This window comes from Choloepus didactylus, chromosome 8 (assembly GCF_015220235.1).
Source record: "Choloepus didactylus isolate mChoDid1 chromosome 8, mChoDid1.pri, whole genome shotgun sequence".
Lineage (NCBI taxonomy): Eukaryota > Metazoa > Chordata > Mammalia > Pilosa > Megalonychidae > Choloepus > Choloepus didactylus.
The window spans coordinates 60,692,966-60,711,334 of record NC_051314.1 but is presented as its reverse complement, the minus strand read 5'-3'; the positions used below and the strand labels follow the sequence as shown (position 1 = coordinate 60,711,334).

Sequence of the window (18,369 nt, the reverse complement as noted above, 5' to 3'; positions counted from 1 at the left end):
CTGTGTGACTCAAATTACGTTACAAAAATCTAGGATTTTCTTTTTTGTTTTTCTGCTCCTTAATATCAGACACCTTGGTCAAACACCTGACTGAGAGTGGCATGTAAGAAAAAGACCAAAATTTAGTTCCAGTTGTAGAGCTGACAGAAATAGCAGTTTTCTCATCTGTAAAATGGAGCGCATTATAGGGTTGTAAGAAAGACACTAGTAAAGGCCTGTTAAAAGCATTTAACACAGTGTCTGGCATGTTGTAGCAGTTAGTAAATATAAACTGGCCTTGTCTTCATCATGACCGTAATCATTAGGAAGGACTGAATTGGAGAAAATGGATTAGAATGCTAAGGGTTAAATTCAACGTGTAGAGTCAAGGGAAATTTTCTGATTCTGCTGAATCTGTATTGCTTAGAGTAATCAAGTCCCTTCAGAGAGAAGTACTTTGTCAGAGGCATGGCTTGGAAAAGGCATCGGTTAACAAAATGCACTGATTATGTACTTAAGAGGGAATCTTTTTTTGGCTTCTCTCTGTTGACTGCCATGCCCCCAGAAGCAAGAGGATATTATGCTTTTAATCTGTTACTAGATTGTAACTAATTGTTTATAAAATATCCTTATACCCTAATGAATGAAGGCTATTTTTGCTGTATTTTTATAATTGGAGTGTTTTCTATAATTGTGGCAAGTTAGATATTTGAAGTTTAATAATTGCAATTTGATTTATTAAAAATTAGGTAGGTTTAAGTTAGATTTACTATCTGTACAATGACACCTTTCTTTTAAACAGTAGACCATATTGCAATATTCTATAGTACAATAGGTTTACCTTCTGTCTTCTTTTTTGTTAGTGCTCCTATATCCCTCCCTGTGAGAGAGAAAATCAGAAGAATCTGGAAAGTGTCATGACTTGGCAACAGTACTGGAAAGACGAGATTGGTTCCCAGCCATTTACTTGCTATTTTAATCAATATCAAAGGTAAGTCTGTATTTACATGTGCCTGTTAAAATGTTTATAGCCTTTGTAATTTATTGCTCTAATAAATCTAAGATTGTGCGCACTTAACAAAATGTGCGAAATGGAGCTATTCTCATCTTTTTGTAGCACGTAGTTAGGGAAGTCCCTTCTTGCTCTACAGGCTGGGGAAGCGTGTAAAGAATCTGCAGGATCAAAAAAGAGAGAGTTTGTATCAGGAATTTACCCTCTGGATATACCAAGAAATGACAACACCTTTAGGTAGGAATATTGTAAACTAACAGTGTGTGCTGTGAATTAAGAGTTTAATGCACCTATGATCAACAATGTAAATTTGTCATCATTTGAGTCTGCATCAAATCTTTGCTTTCTCTTTCTATTCTGATGTAGTAGTAACAAAATGAGTTCATACCATTAAAACTTTACTTAACTTAGCACTAAAGTTATACTATGTAACAATAGTTCCTTGGACCTAGAACATTTTGGTACTCACCTAGATTAATCATCATAATTTATTCATCTAGCATTTATTTGGTATTCGCAACTCCTTGCTGTACATCTCCACTTGGATGTTCCACAAATATCTCAAACTTTCCCTTTCTTCCATATTCCCTCTTTTAGTAAATGACACTATCATCTCCTTGTTCACCTAATCCAGAAACCTTTGAGTAATTTTTAATTCATTTTTCTCATTAATGTTCTGTAACTTATATTCACCATCATGCTCATTTTGCCTCTGTAATGACTCTTAAATCCATTCATTTCTCTACCTTCCCATTGCCAGGGTCTTAGTCCAGTTGCACGTTATTTCTCAATTCTATTAATGCGACAGTCTTCTGACAGGTCCTCCCGCCTCCACGCTGCCCTCACTCCAAGCCGGGCTCCACGCCGCTACCATGGTGATCGTTCTAAAACATGAGTCTAAACAGGTTATTCCTCATAGCTTTCAGAATAAAATCCAAACTTCTTGGCATGGCCTGTGTACTAGTTACCCCTATTTTTGCCTAACAAGTCACCCTAAATCTTTTTTTTTTTTTTGGAAGGGATTTTTGTTTGCTTAATACATCTGAAAAGAATGCATATATGAAGAATTGAGACATGAGAAAGCATTGGTTCAAACTAATAAATCTATAAGAATTAGTAATTGAGGAAGGTGGAAAAGATTACATAAACGTTTAAAATAAATACATAAAAGGCAACGAAAATAAGCTGACAGAATCCCTGTTAACACTTACGAAGAGTCTTCATAAGACTCTTTCCATGATTTTTATTATACTAGAGAGCCTCAGCTGGCTGCTCTTAGGTTCCTTATACACAAAACAGAAATAAGGGGATTCCCCTGACTGGTCCCCATGCTGTCAAATGTTCTCCCCACCCCACCCACACCCCCAGCGTCTTAATGAAGCGAGCCTGCATCCCCATCACTTGAGAGAGGACATGAATCATTCCGTAGACATCTGTCTTTTAGCACCAACCTCCCAAATTTCCTCTGTATACCAGGTCTTCAGTTGTGTTTGAGGAACACCATATCATATACTATTAAGCTACATGTCTATGTTAAGTGAATTCAACAATCACTGACAGGGAGAATTTTTTTTAATAATGAACTGAGTCCATTTGGTGTACTTCAAAAGGTGCAATACTTTTCTTTGTTAATACAAGAAGTTAGAAATTAACTTAAAAAAATTTCAGCAAATGACAAACAAATTTCCTTGGAAGTCACAGTCATATTTATAGAGCATCCCAGAAAAGAGGAGGGGCAAGGCAGGTTCCACCCACTTTCATGAGTTTCATCAAATATTGGACTTACTCAAGGGCAGAGAGAAAAGGCAACTTTCAAAAAGGCGTATGTTATTAAATTAGGAATTTACGTCTTCCTTAGAGCACCAGGTGGGGTGCATGTTTTCTAAACTAGATCTAGGAAGTGGAACGTGCAATCAATCCATCCTCCTCCCCTCCGGGGCTGTCCACCACTGGTTAATTAAATAAAAAACAAGACTAAATAAAAACAAACTCCCCACATAACCCATACACATCCCCCCCCAAAAAAGAGAAAACATGAACAAACATTAAGATGTCCCACAGTACTATCCAGTGTGGAAGGAGCAAGGAGCAGCTTTAACATTTCATACTAGTCTGTTACAGAGTCATCAAAAGTGTGTCTTGCTCTTAACCAAAAAAAATTTTTTTGAAACAACAGAACAAAAACTAGTACTGATCACTTTTCTGACAATACATACTTACTCAAAATTAACTAGTATTGGGAGGGGGCAGGAAGGCGATTACCTAGGGGCTTTGTCTCATGTGGATAGGTGCAGGGCATCTCATTATTGCAGAACAAATTTTAATGTTTAGTCTTTAGTCTGACTGAACATTGCTTTAATATGATGCCAATACAGCTCTGTGGAAAGGGCTCTGGAGGGGTGTTCACAGTAGCCCACACCTCCGGCTCTTCTTCAGTTGTGGGGGCTCCAGGGCAGCCAATAATGCTTCAATAATGTGTGAGTGTAGAACATTCCTTATATTTGACACCTTCAGGTCACAGGACAGCTTTTCAGCAACAGTGATAGACTTCTGTTTGTTCTTGGCAAGTTTCTCAATAGTAGAGCGGTTATCTCTGAGATGCGTTTGGGTCCCAACAAGCAAGAAAGGAGTCTTTGGACTGTGGTGAATTATCTCAGGTACCTACTTTTCTTTCACATTTTAAAATGAGGATGGAGAGACCACTGGAAAACAGACTAGAAATACATCTATTTGTGGATAACTCAGAGATCAAAATCCGTCAAAATCCTCTTGCCTTGTGGTGTCAGAAAGTCCAAGCGTGTATGGTTCTCCACCAAACATAACTGTGACTGCATAGTTGTCAAAAACAGGCAGTACATATTCAGATGGAAATTTGTTTGTTGTGTAGGATATCAGGAGACACGTTTTACCAATGGCACCATCACCCACAACAATGCATTTAATTGTCTATGTTGCTGAAACTGTTTTGTATCCACTTTAAATGATTCACATTTGATGTTGACCTCAGCTTCTCTGCCAGGGCATTGGCATCACTCCCACCCCAAATCTTGTGGCTTACAACAATGATTTATGATGACTTATGGTTGTGTGGGCTGGCTGTGGGGTTCTTCTGCTGTTCTCTTCTGGGTAATGTGCAGTAAGATGAGGGCTGGAATGGCTGCCTGGTCCAAGGCAGCCTCCTGCACATACCTGGCAGTGCTGGCTGTTGGCGAGAGCACCTCAGTTCTCCTCCTCCAGGTCTCTCATCCTCTAGTAGACTAGTTCACCTGCCTCATAATATGGCGGTCTCCAGGCAGCATTTCCAGGGAGCCAGGCCTCGGCTTTGGAACCTGCGTAACATCACTTCTAGCACATTCCATTGGTCAAAGCAAATCACAAAGCCAGCCAGATACAGGAAGTTTAAAGTAGACTCCACCTCTTGAGGGGAAGAGCTGCAATGGATTTATGGCCATATTTAATTTGCTCCAGCATATAAAGCACCTCAAGATGTCGCCCCAGACTACCACCTCTGTGGCCTCATCTCTCTATCTTTACTCTTCGCAGTAGCCACACTGAATTATTTGCAGATCCCAGAGTATCCTATACTCTTATATCCATGCCTTTTTACTTGCTTGTCCTGCTTGAATGCCTTTCTGGAGACTCTCCTCAGATGTCCCCTTCTCTGGGTTGCTTTCCTTGATCCCCAAGTTTTATTTCATTGTTTATCAGTTAGGATGCCTTCTGCTGTAGGTAAACTGACACCTCTGACTCATAATGTAAACAATTAAGAAATTGATTATCCCATACATCAAGAAATACACGGGTAGGTCCAAATTCAGGGTTGTTTCATGCAATGATTTAGCAGAGTCATCAAGAACCCAGGTCCTTCTCAGATCTCAGCTCTGCCTCAGGGTAGCTCCCCTCATGGTTACAAGATGATTGCTGCAGTTCCAGATGTCACAGCCAGGCATGGCAGCATCCAAAGGAAGAGATTCTATCTCTCATGGTATAGCTTCCATGAGATGAGGAAACCTTTAAAAATTCTACAGCAGACCTCCTTTTCAGTCTCTTTGTCCAGAATGAGTTCCTTTGCCACCACCTAAATTGATCACCCAAAAGAGCAATCAGAATCTTCCCCTGAGGTGAAGATAGGGTGTTATCTTCTAAGTCACATACAGGTGGGGTGTACCCCTGAATACATTCAGGAGGGAAGAAGATAGAAAGAAGCAAGAAGGATGGGATGTTATGGAGCAACCAAAAGTGCCAACTACAAGGTATGTCTCCCATATTCCAAAGCCTTCGATGCACAGCTCTGTTCCAGAGGTTTGCACACCTCACTTCACATGACTGTGCCAGAGGAGCTTTTAAAAAATGTACCTCAGACAAATCAAATTAGAATCCCTGGTGGTTGAACTCAGGCATTAGGGTTTTTTAAAATTAATCTCAGCGATTCTAATGTACAACCGGGACTGAGAGCCACTGCTCTATCCTCTGACCTGTCACCCCTACTGGAATGATTTACTGCAACCATCTTCCCAACCAGACTGCACACCTGTTAAGGGTAGGGGCCATACTGTCCTTGTTTTGGTATTGCAAGCACCTGGCAAAATGCCTGGTTCTCAGCCAATAGATGTTTGTTTTCTAAATGAATAAAAGAATACAGTGTGCCAAGTTAATATGGTAGGTTCTTTGCTTCCAAGGAATTAGAATTTATTGAGGGGAGCAGATACACATGTGTATTAGTCAGGGTTCTCCAGAGAAACGGAACCAGCAGAATGTATGTATGTAAACATTATGAGATTTGTTATAGGAATTGGCTCACACAACTCAGCTGGGGATTAACAAATCTGAATTCCATAGGGCAGGCTGCAATTTGGGAACTCCAGTGAAGGTTTTGATTTATTCCCCAGGAGAAGCAGGCTGGCTGAAGTAGATAGAAATTCTTCCTTTTGGCCGCTGAAATCAAACAAATTTAAGGACTTCAGCTGACTGGATGCAACTTCTCTCATTGCTGAAGGCAGTTTCCTTTGTTAGACTGTAGAGCTAATCAGCCATAGGTATAACCAACTGTGTAATAATTTAAATCCATGAAATCCCCTAACAGTAACCATCAAGTCAGTGCTTGCTTGACCAAACAGCTGCACACCATAATCCAGGCAAGCTGACACATGAACTTAATCATCATGACATGCAAATGTAAATATGATTTCATCAGCTAGAAATAAAAGAAGGGAGACCTTGATGATGGAGCAGCTGTGATAAAGAAACCAAGCTTGACTTGGTAGGTGACAACAGATATATAGGTTACATAATAAGAAGTAGCGACTTTGTAAACTGGAAAGGTAGCTTGGAGTTAGATTCCTATAGAGTCATAAATGCCATTCTTAAGAGATGATCTCTTTCATATGGACAATTAAAATTATAAGTTTTTTTTTTCCATTGACAACTGACATGAGCAGGTCTTTATTTTTGAAAGTACCTGGTTTGACTGTTTAATATATGTCGGAGGGGAAAGATGAGTTAAAGGCAGGGTGCTCTTTCTCAGTGATGGGGAGAAAGGAGAGTAGTTGGTGAAACAAATAATATATTTTAATGACTACCATGTGCCGGCAATTTTGGCAAACATTTTGTTTAGATCATTGAATTTCTTATACTATCTCTAAGTATCATCTCCATTTAACAGATGTGGAAACTGGGTTTTAAAGAAGTTAAATAACTTGCCCGAGGCACACTTCTAAATGACCAAACTGGAATCCAGTTGGTCTGATTCTCAAGGATCCTCCTATTAACCATTTTCTGGTCCTGATAAGGGACTTGGAGGACTGAAATAGAGAAGCTGCAGTGGAAGTAGTAGTAGGGGTGGATGGGTGGTGGGGTAGGGTAGGTAATAGCAGAAAGACATTTCAGTGTTAAAATCAACAGAACTTAATGACAAAGTAAGTGATGAGGAACACAAAGATGTCAAATTTGACTGTAGGAAAAGGATGGTCCAACTCTGGCTGTAGTGAATTTGAGATATTCACAAGATACCCAGAAGAGGCTTGAAAGAGAAGTACATATTTTTAGTTCCAAAGCAAGAGGTCAGGCCGTCTTATACAGGTCTAGGTGTTGTTGGCACACAAGCAAAGTGTGCAATGTGAAGCAAAGGAAAAGAAAGCACAGTGAGAAGAGAGGTGGTAACAGAGTCTTGGGATCATCCACTTTTAGGATATAGGCAGAAGGAGACTTAAGAAAAGTGGCCAGAATGCTGAGAGGAAAGTCAAAAAACTTGGGAGGAGAGTGTTTTAAGGATAAGGAGGTGATCTAGGAGGACTACTGAGGAGTCTGGTTTTGGCAATTAGAAATTTGTTAGTGGTCTCTGGGAAACAGTTTAGGGTATTTGGTTAGAAGTAGTTTTGTCTTAGGCTGAGTGAGAATGGAAAGGCATTACATGGAGACTAGTCTTTCAAGAATTTTCCCATGATGGGAAAAAGAGTTTGGGATTAAGGTGAGTAATTGAGAAGGAAGCAGGCATGGATACAGAGAACTGAGCCAGCTACAGACTCAAACTGCTGAGGAAGAGAGGAAAATTGGATATATATATATATATATATATATATATGGCCCCAGTAGTCAGGACTAAGCCCACCACTGACTGAGTCAGGTCCTTTGTTTAAGCTTCCTTCCTGGACCAGAAATTGGTTTCAGAATGTGGGTGAGTCTGAGCCTGTGGTTGGAGACACAGAATTTTGTAAAGACTGACTCTCTCAAACAGAGCTATCTCTTGTAATATCTTCAGGACCCAATTAAGAACTCTTCCACTAGAACAGTGAGAACTATTTGAAAAGAAGTAAACCTACCTTATATATCAGTTGTATTTTAGTAAGAGTAAATTTAAGCCCATAAAACCTCCCTCAGAATGGTACACATTCCCTACCCATAGTCTGAATATTCCATTCTCGAGCTATTGGGGTATGGATAGAAGTGGGGTGGTCTATCATAGCCCAGCAGCACTCAAGTCTTGTTTTTTAAGTGACTTGGGGAAAACAAGAGTTTGGAGTTTGGCTCTTTTTACCATGACATATGTGAGAGGAGACAAGAGTGCTTGTTGGAGGTGTGAAAATGGCAGATCCCTGGTGCCATCTACTCTTTAGTACACTTTTTACTACCGCTAAATATGAAATAAAAATAGTCTTACTGTATAGACGCCCAGATGCTCTTGGTAAGATGAACTTTATATTTAAAGTAACCTTTAGATTTCAGTCAAATTCAGGAAATTAGAATAGTTACCAAGAAATTTCCATTTTCAAGAAAAAGATGTTATTTTAAAAATCTTAGACCAAGATTATTGGAGTCTTCACTTTCCACTGGTTAAGCCTCATGTAGGTGGCTATACTCAGGATGTGCCAGGAGGTCAGTCCCACCTAGTCACCCTTCTCCTACACCTGGGAAAGACTCTGCAGAGGGGCCACAAGGTGTCTTCACCTCAAGGGCTTGGTGGAGTCCACTGGCCACTTCTGTACAAGGTCTTCCTATGTAGCCTTTCAGCTCTTTGCCTTCTTCAACTTCAAAGCTCACAGTCTCCTTCCAAAGTATAAATTCCTTTGTTCACACTTACTCTTCCTGTACCATTTTTTTTCTTGGACTTTCCCTGGTCTATCCTTTTTAGTCAAACTCAACTTTTGCCCCCGTATGGAGTATGCTTTGAAATCCACATTCTGTTGCCAGAAAACTTCCCTTGTATCCTCAGTCTTTTCATAAAATTCTCCTCCATCATCTTTGCCTTAACTGGCTTTCCATTAAGAGGGCACTTCCATTGAAAATGGTGATTCATTCCTCAGTTCCTTTGGATCTAAGGAGTGATCAGTCTTTTTATATTTTTTAAACTTTTCCTCTTATGGAGAGCATAGTGTTTTCTATACAAATTTACTTTGTAATACGTTGCTTTTTCCACCTAAGTAGATAGTAATTCACAGAATGCACAGAGCAGGCTTACAGACACACATACACACAACTGTCACAAGAACGAATCCAGCCACACCACCTGTGAAGTCTCTTCGGTTGATCTCCAGGTCACTGCCTTGGTTCTTAAAACCTTGGCTTTTCTGTCTTGTCCATCATCCACACTATAATAGGTTTTTGGTTTTTTTTTAAGCCTCAGCCTAATTTTTTTTTCTTAAACATTTTATTTTGAAATTATTTCACTTACAGGTCAGTTGCAAAAAAGTAATACAAAACCCATACAGAGAACTCTTAACATACCCCTACCCCCCAGGAATTCAAATCCACCAATTTTAACATTTTGCCACATTTGCTGTATCTTTCTGTCTATATATCTGTCTATTAATCTATCAATCAATTTTCTAAACATTTGACAGTAGATTGTATATATTATGCTCCTTAAACACATAATACTTCCATGTACATTTCCTAAGAACAGGATATTTCTTATGTTGTCCTATGGAACCATAGGAATGCATAAAGAATTTATACAGAAGGCTGTGACAAAATCAGGTTCAGGCAGAAGCCACAAAAGAAAAAACAGATAAACTAGACTACTCAAAATTAAAAACTTTTGTATATCCAAGGACATTATCAAGAACGTGAAAAGGCAACCAGCGGAATAGGAGAAAAATCTTTGGAAACCATATGTCCAATAAGCATTTAATATCCAGAATATGTAAAGAACTCCTACAGCTCAACAACAAAAAGACAAACAAGCCAATTTAAAAATTGACAAAGGATTTGAGTAGACATTTCTCCAAAGAAGATATGTAAATGGCCAATAAGCACATGAAAAGATATTCAATATCACTAGCCATTGGGGAAATGCAAATCAAAACCACAGTGAGATATAACCTCACACCCACTAGAATGGCTGTTATTTTAAAAACAGAAAATAAGTGCTGGTAAGGATGTGGAGAAATAGGAACTCGCATACATTATTGGTGGGAATGTAAAATGGTGCAAGTCACTATGGAAAATAGTTTGGTAGTTCCCATAAAGTTAAACATAGACTTACCATATCCCGCTTCTAGGTATATATATAGAAGATTTGAAATCAGGGACTTGGCCAGGTATTTGTGAATAACACCAACGTTAATAGCAGTGTTATTCACAATAGCCAAATTGCGTAAGCAACCGAGTGTCCATCTGCAGATGAATAGATAAAATGCGGTGTGTGTGTGTGTGTATAATGGAATATTACTCAGCCTTGAAAAGAATGAAGTTCTGATAATGCCTCTACATGGATAACCCTTGAAGACATCATGTTGAGTGAAATAAACCAAACACAAAAGGATGGATGTTGTGTGATTCCACTTTTATGAAATAACTAGATTATGCAAATATACAATTTCTAGACAGAAAGTAGATTCGAGGTTACCAGGGGTGGTAGGGAGGGGGGAATGGGGTGTTAATTCATAATGGGTTTATGCTTGGGGTGATGGGAAAATTTTAATAATGGGTGGTGGTGAGGGTAGCACAACATGGTGGATGTGATTAAGCCCATTGAATGGTATACTTGGGATAGGTTGAGCTGGTGTTTTGGTTTGCTAAAGCTGCTGAAATGCAATATGCCAGGAATGGACTGGCTTTTAACAATGGGGATTTATTAGGTTACAAGTTGTAATTCTAAGGCCATGAAAAATGTCCAAATTGAGGCATCACCAAGAGGATACCTTCTCTGAAGAAAGGCTGCTGACATCAGTGTCCTCTGTCAGATAGCAAGGCACATGGCTGGCATCTGCTGGTCCTTCACTCCCAGCTTCCATTGCTTTCAGCTTCTGATTTCAGTGGCTTTCTCTCTAGGTGTCTGTAGGTCCTCTCTTAGCATCTCTGGGGCATTTCTCTGTCTAAGCTCTCTCCAAATGTCTCTGCCTTCTACCTTCTCATAAAGGACTCCAGTGAAGGATTAAGACCCACCTTGAATGGGCTGGGTCATAACTCAATTGAAATAACCTAACAAAAAGGTCCTACCCACAAAAGGTCTGCACCCACAGGGATGGATTGAAAGAACATGGCATTTTCTGGGGTACATAACAGCTTCAGACCAGCACAAATGGGAAAGTTTACCTTGTGTACATGTTTCCACAATTTAAAAAGAATGACTAAAGAGACAATGACAATTAAATGCAATACATGCAATGAGCCAGGCCTGTATCTAACAATGGAGGAGAAAAGGCCCAAAAGGACATTACTGGGGCATATGAAAAAATTGGAATGTAGTCTGAAAGCTTTATATCAATGCTTTTCCAATTTCAACTTCAACTTCTGCTGTTTAATTATGTGTGTCATGGAGAGAAAAAAACAAAATAGTGATAACAACAAACGAAAACAACAGGCACAGTCCCTGCCTTCATGGAGCTCATAAACTGTGGTCACACCCATTAGATATTTCGTTACAAAGTAGGGTGAATGCTGTGAAGTAGAAGCCACATGTGCTGCTGTGAGGGATTCCATCAGGGATGAGAATTTCGAAGGCCTACCTGAGAAAACTTGAGTTAGTCAAGACCAGAGGGTGTTCAAGAATTAGCTAAACAAAAAGTAAGGGTAAAAACATTTCAGAATGAGCCATCACCAAGATCTTTCTGAGGCAAGAAAGAGCTTGGTGAGTTTTAGGATTAGAGAGAAGGCCAAAGTGGCAGGAGTGGGGGTGGGGAGGTGGGTAGTGATGAGACTGGAGAGAAGTAAGGTGTGGTATTGGTTTGGATTTTTCTTCAGTGCAATTAAGCAGCCAGTAACGAGTTTTAAGTAGGAGACTGACATGGTCTGTGACGTGACTTAAATGTTCCCTGGCTGCTCCACTCAAATTACCCTCTCTTCTCCATATATACTGACATCTTTCTGCTTTTGCTCCTGTCCCTCTCCTCTTCCCTCATCTAGAAACACCTTCACTTTTTTCATTTATAAAAATTAGCATAGCACAGTGGTTACAGCATGAACCCTGCAACCAGCCACTTCCTAGCAATGTGATCTGGGGTGCATACTCTTACCTATCTGTGCCTCGATTCCCTCAGGGGAAGGAGAAAATAATGTTACTCTCAGGATAGCAATGAGATGATATGTGCCTCAACTGTAGTAATGCCTATAAAATGTATGCTACTATTATTTTTATTACTATCATTAAGATTCACCTCAGGTTTCACTTTTGTGTAACCTTCTCTCACCTTCTCGGGCATAATTAATAACTTCCTCTTCTGTGCTTCCACACTGCTGTGATTGCTCTTACTGCACTGGTACAGAGGTAGATGAATACATTCTTTTCTTAGATAGTATGAATTCCTTAAGGGCAGCAACCTTGTGATCTTAGCCAACTGAGTTGCCATTTTTTGGGGCAACAAAGATCTTCCTGCCACAGAATAGTTTATCACTCTTCTACCATGATGTTACCCTTTTCAGTGTCCTAGACATCTCTCTTTTACCATTTAGCAACTATACAACCTTGGGTAGATTGCGTAACTCCTATGTCTTGGTCTCCTCACCTATAAAATGAGGGCAACAGTACTATCTAAAGGATTTTGTCTTATTTTGGGGGAAAGGATCACAGCTGCACAATGGTGAGTACTTAGTAAATGGATGTGTTTTTCCCTTTCCTTACCCTGTAAATTTCCAACAACGAAGCTAGAAAAAACTAATCAGTGGAAAAGTCTGATTATTCACTGATTGGAAGTTCAGGTGCTGAATGAATAAATAATGGGGATTTTATTAATGAATAAAGCAATAGAACATGAAATAAAAAGAAAAGACTCTGTTCTTAAATAAAATAATTATGTTGTATTTCTAATACTGAGTAGCTATATCCTAATTTCTAAGTTCATTCAAAGTGTGTTTATCCTGTTGTGTATATACATATATATATTTTTTATTTTGAAATAAATTCAAAGTTATAGGAACAGTTGCAAAAACAATACTAACCTCATACACAGAATTCCATCATACCCTGACCCCCCTCCCCCGATAGCCCAATCCACCAACTTTAACATGCTGTCACATTGCTGTTTCTTTCCCTCCCTATCTATCATCCATCATCTATTTCTCTGCCTTCTGAATATATGAGAGCAAGCTGCACACATCCTTGAACATACACTATAATTCATGTATACACTTCCCATGAACAAGAACATTATTTTATGCAATCCCATTAAGCGCAGCTAAGAAGTACAAGAGATTCAACAATGACACAAAGCTTACATTCTATATTTCCTTTTCCTTATGTCTCAACTGTGTCCCTTTGAGCCTCCTGTCCTCCATCCTCCAATCCCATCCAAGTTCATCCTTGGCATTCAATTGTCATCTATTTAGACTTTTTTTTTTTTCAGTTGTGGAAACATATATACAGCCTAAATCTTCCCATTCCACCCCCTCCCTAGCTTCCATTAGTGAGATTAATCACATTTAGAATGTTGTAATGCTCTTTCCCACCATCCATTACTAGAAATTTCCCTTCATCTCAAACAGCAACCCTACACTCATTTCTCAACTCCCCATTGCCCCTTCCCGCATTTCTCTTAACCCATACTCTACTTTTCATCTCTATGGTTATATTCTCTGATAATTTCTTTGTGTTTACTGTGGGGCTTAAAATTAACCTCTTAAATCCATAACAATCTTGTTTTTCTTTGATACCACCTTCACTTCAATAGGACACATAAACTATGTTCCTATACTCCTCCATTCCCCCACCTTTATATAGTTGTCTAAAATTACATATTTTACATTGAGTTCAAAACCACTGATTTGTCCTTAGAGTTTGTGTATTTTATATCATGTAGGAAGTAAATAGTGGAGTTACAGTTCAAAAATTATTGACTTCTATTTGTATTCCATTGTGGTTGGAGAATGTGCTTTGAGTATATTCAAAATTTTTTTTTAATTTCTTGAGGCTTGTTTTATGTCCCAGCTTATGGTCCCTTCTGGAGAAAGATCTGTGATCACTAGAGAAAAATGAGTGTCCTGGTGATTTGGGATGTAACGTACTATCTATGTCTGTTAAAATTCTCTATATCTCTCTCTCCTTTCTTTGTTTTTCTGTTGGTAGGGCTCCCTTTAGCATCTGAAGTAGGGCAGGTCTTTTATTGGCAAAGTCTGTCAGCATTTGTTTGTCTGTGAAAAATTTAAGCTCTCCCTCGAATTTGAAGAAGAGTTTTGCTGGATAAAGTATTCTTGGTTGGAAATTTTTCTCTCTCAGAATTTTAAATATGTCATGCCACTGCCTTCTCACCTCCATGGTGTCTGCTGAGTAGTCACAACTTAATCTTATGTTGTTTTTTCTCTTGCTGCTTTCAGAACTTGCTCCTACTTTTCAGTATTTGAGAGTCTGATCAGAATATGTCTCGGAGTGGGTTTATTTGTATTTATTCTATTTGGAGTTCGCTGGGCATTTGTGCTTTGTGTATTTATATTGTGTGTAAGGTTGGGGAAGTTTTCCCCAACAATGTCTTTGAATACTCTTTCTAGACCTTTACCCTTCTCTTCCCCTTCTGGGATACCAATGAGTCTTAAGCTTGGATGTTTTATTTTATCTATCATATCCCTGAGATCCATTTCGATTTTTTTTATTTTTTTCTCCATTCTGTCTTTTGTTCTTTCATTTTCTGTTCTGTGGACTTCTAGGACACTGAGACATTGTTCAGCTTCCTCTAATCTTGTATTGTGAATATCCAGGGTCTTTTTAATTTGGCCAACAGTTTCTTTTATTTCCATAAGAGCTTCTATTTCTTTATTTACTCTTGCAATGTCTTCTTTATGCTCTTCTAGGGTCTTGTCTGTGTCGCTTATATCCTGGGCCATGGTCTTCTTGATGTCCTTTAAATCCTTTGCCATGTTTTCATTCCTTGATTATAGTTCTTTGATTAATTGTGCCAGGTACTGTGTCTCTTCTGATATCTTGATTTGTGTGTTTGGAGTTGGATTCTCCATATCATCTGGTTTTATCATATGCATTAAGATTTTCTGTTGTTTTGGCCTCTTGGAATTTGGTTTGCTTGATAGGGTTCTTTTAAGTTGTAAAAAAAAAGAAACCAATCTAATTTTTCAGAAACACTGTTTGGTGGCGTACACTTTCTCTAACTAACCAGCAGATGACGTCTGTGAATTATCTATACCCCTCAAGTCAGTTCTCCACCTTGTCCCTGTGGTGTGTGGGGAAATGATTCTTGTGGGGTTCAGTTGGAGAGCTCAGTTTGGGTGTGTTGCTGGAGCCATCTGCCTTGAATGTGGGGGTGTGTGTATGGGTGGCCGGGGGAAAGGGCAGCTTTAATATTCAGATCCCCCAGGTTCCCGGAGATTCAAGGCCACCGCAAAAGTCTAAGCCTTCATTTCATTTCAGTCCCAGACCCTCTCTCGCTGTCCCACAAACCACCGGACTTGGCGTAGTGTCCCTGGGTTCTCCGAGCAGGTCCCCCCACCCAGCCGCAATCGTCCAGGACCTCTGCCAAGGGAATGCCATGCTATGTCACCAGTGCGTGCCGTCCCTCAAGGGAAGTCCCAGGCCACCGGGCCATGCAGGGGCGCTCTCAGCCTGATGCAAAGATGGCCGAACGGGGGACCTCAACCCCCCCCTCCTCACACAGTTCCTCCTTCCCAGCTCCGGGACAACTGACGGGGCTCTGGGCTGTGGGCTCGGCCCCGGGCAGGAGTTTATCCAGCCCTCCGGGAGCCAGCTGCTAGCCGCGGGGTTTTTTTCTGCTTCTGGCTCTCCCCTCCGTTCCACCGGCCCCAAGGGTATCTGCAGCGGGCTATCTTCCAGGCTAGACACTGAGAGGCCGGCCCAGCCCCCACTTGCTGTATTTTACTGCATGGTTCCCACTGTCGCAACTGCAGCCGCTCCTGGGTTTTTCCGTTTTTTTTTTTTTTTTTTTATTTTTAAAGAGCCAGTCAGTCTCCAAACACCAACCCCTGGCTTCCCCAGACCACCACACGGCTGCGGGTCTTCCAGCCAGCTTACTCACTCATTTCAGAATGCAGACTCCCAGTTTCACCAAGTATATGGCCCCTGTGGAACTAGTAGACCTTGTCCAGCTGGCGCATCGCTGTAACCGGTATTCTGGGTCACTTTCTGGTTTTTATCTAGTATTTTTTCACAGAGGTATTTTTTGCCCTGTCTCACCTAGCTGCCATCTTAGTTTCTCTCCTGTTGTATATATTTTTAAATCATATTTATCCTTGGCATTTAGAAAAAGATGAACATAATGACCTGAGCTCAAACTGAACAGAGTGCTCTGCAGATCACTGTCCGAAAGCCATTAAAATAGAACATTAAAAACAATCAATTAGAAAAGGACTGCTCACTCACTTAGGGCTTAGTTTTGTTATCTATAAAACTTGATAAGGTGGTAAATTATATCATTTGTGTGATTCCTTTAAGCTCTCAAGTTCTGTGGTTTTATGATTCTCTGATTCAGATTGCTTATATGATTACAGCCATTAAAGATAATAGATAAAACCCTCATGGTGGAAGAGAGAGAAAATTAGCAAAGAACTAAATGTTTAATAGTCTGGAGCCATTTAGTGGAGGAGCAGACAATCCTACCTCAACAATAATTGAGTTTCATAATGATGATACTGAATCATCAGAAAAGGTTAAATTTGTTTCAACATACTCTCCTTAAAAGGCAAGGAAATGTGTAATATATTTTTGGAGATATTTTTGCCAAAAAATGTTTTAACATTTTTATTAGTTGTTATTCAACTTAAAAGGTTAAGCTTCAATTATTTGGAAAATTCACTTTTCCAAAATTCACCTGCTTCCTCTCCATGAAATAAGCAGTGTCATTTGTGGGGGCAACAAAGATCTTCCTGCCACAAAATAGTTTATCACTCCTCTATCATAATCTTGGCCTTTCCGGTGTCTTAAATTTCAGGGTCCCTCCAAATTGCCTCCATTTCATTTATTCAGCAAGCATTTGTGCATCACCTACTATGTACCAGGCAGCAGAGGTCAACATGACACTTTGCCTCTGTCCTCAGGGAATTCACTGCCTGGCTTGAAAGACAAACAGAAGTAACTGGAATATGATGTAGTAAATCCATGGTAATAGAGGTATAGACATTGTACCGAGCCCTGACCTACTTGGATGGAGATGAAGGGTGGAAAGAGAAAAGCCTTCTCAGAGGAAAAATTTGAATTTTGAATTTTAAAAAAGGAATAGCTGTCTGTCTTGGGTGACGGTATTGGAGGCGACAGCAACTGTGGTGAGACGTACTGGTTCCCCGAGCCACCATACGTCTTACCCTTCAACGCCGTGGCACTGTTGCAACCAGTGAGGCCTGAGGGGCATTCTGGGAAAGCTTTTACTTTCCTGATGCAAGTACCACCCCTTCCCATTTCTACCACCTTTGTTCTGGGAGAGAAGTGAATACATGTGGCCTGTTGCCAGGCGTGCAAAAGCCTTTGTGCAACTGGGAGGTGATAAACGTGAGGATGCGTGTCCACACGTTAAGAAGAGTAGAGCCAGAGAGACAAAGAGCCAGTTTCCCGATGCCATCCTTGAGTAGCTGCCGCTGCCCTGCCCTGCCTACCTCTAGATTTCTTGTTATGTGAGACGACAATATTTACATGCTTAGATGAATATATCTGAATGCATTTATATATAATACAGTGTAAAAGCAATTGGACAATTGTAATAATGTGTTCATATGTTGAATTTAATTATACCATTGGGTTCTAAAGTTTTCCTTTTTTTATAGGACATATTAAAACATATTACTAAAAAAATCCTCATCTACTGACAGACTTTCTTAAGATACAAGCAGGGGGAAATGTGAATGTAAAGATGGAAACTGAAATTTTGAATAAATTTCATAAGAAAATTTTGTTCATCTTTGAATGAGTTACTAAAAACTAAATCGTCATTTGGTAAAATTTTAGTTTTAAATAAAGCTTTTCATTTTTGTTTTCTATTTACTCTGAAAAATATTTGCAAGTTATAATGCATTTTAACACAGTCTGTCACTAAAGAATAGACTGTTTCTATAGTTATTTTTTAAAGGAACATATTGGCTTTCTCTTCAGACATTATGGTGCATTGAGTCCAATGATATAAACTTTAAAAAACAAAACAAAAGATCTGGAATCTTACCCAAATTGAGTCTTTCACATATACGTTTGTATCTGGTTTCATATTAAGGAAGATGATGTCAGAATTGAAGGCTCTCTTTGGGTCCCCAAATCTTTGTTTTTTTAAATTTTTTTAAAAAGCTCTATTTACTGTGGCTTCTCCAGTAGGCTGTGTGAATTCCAGTATTCTTTCACAGTCTGATATCCAAATGGCCAAATATTACTGATGAAGCAAATATGTTTTCTGACGGTTAATCAAGGTGTTTTTAGGCTTGCAAATGCATCTTTTAACAGTTTTTGTCATCGTGGCAAAACAGTTAAGAAATTACTATTATTAAATCCCTTTTCATTTAAGATATTT

General features: G+C 39.5%; 1 protein-coding gene and 1 pseudogene across 1 annotated transcript in view; one reads left to right on the top strand and one right to left on the bottom strand.

Annotated features, from left to right (window-relative positions):
• The window catches only part of KCNMB4 (potassium calcium-activated channel subfamily M regulatory beta subunit 4), a 76,089-nt gene that overhangs the window by 27,155 nt on the left and 30,565 nt on the right, over window positions 1-18,369 (top strand). The window contains exon 2 of the mRNA XM_037848209.1: window positions 843-970. Within this exon, the coding sequence (XP_037704137.1) occupies window positions 843-970 (128 nt within the window). The remainder of the gene's footprint in view (window positions 1-842; window positions 971-18,369) is intronic.
• LOC119541558 lies at window positions 3,395-12,276 on the bottom strand (annotated as a pseudogene).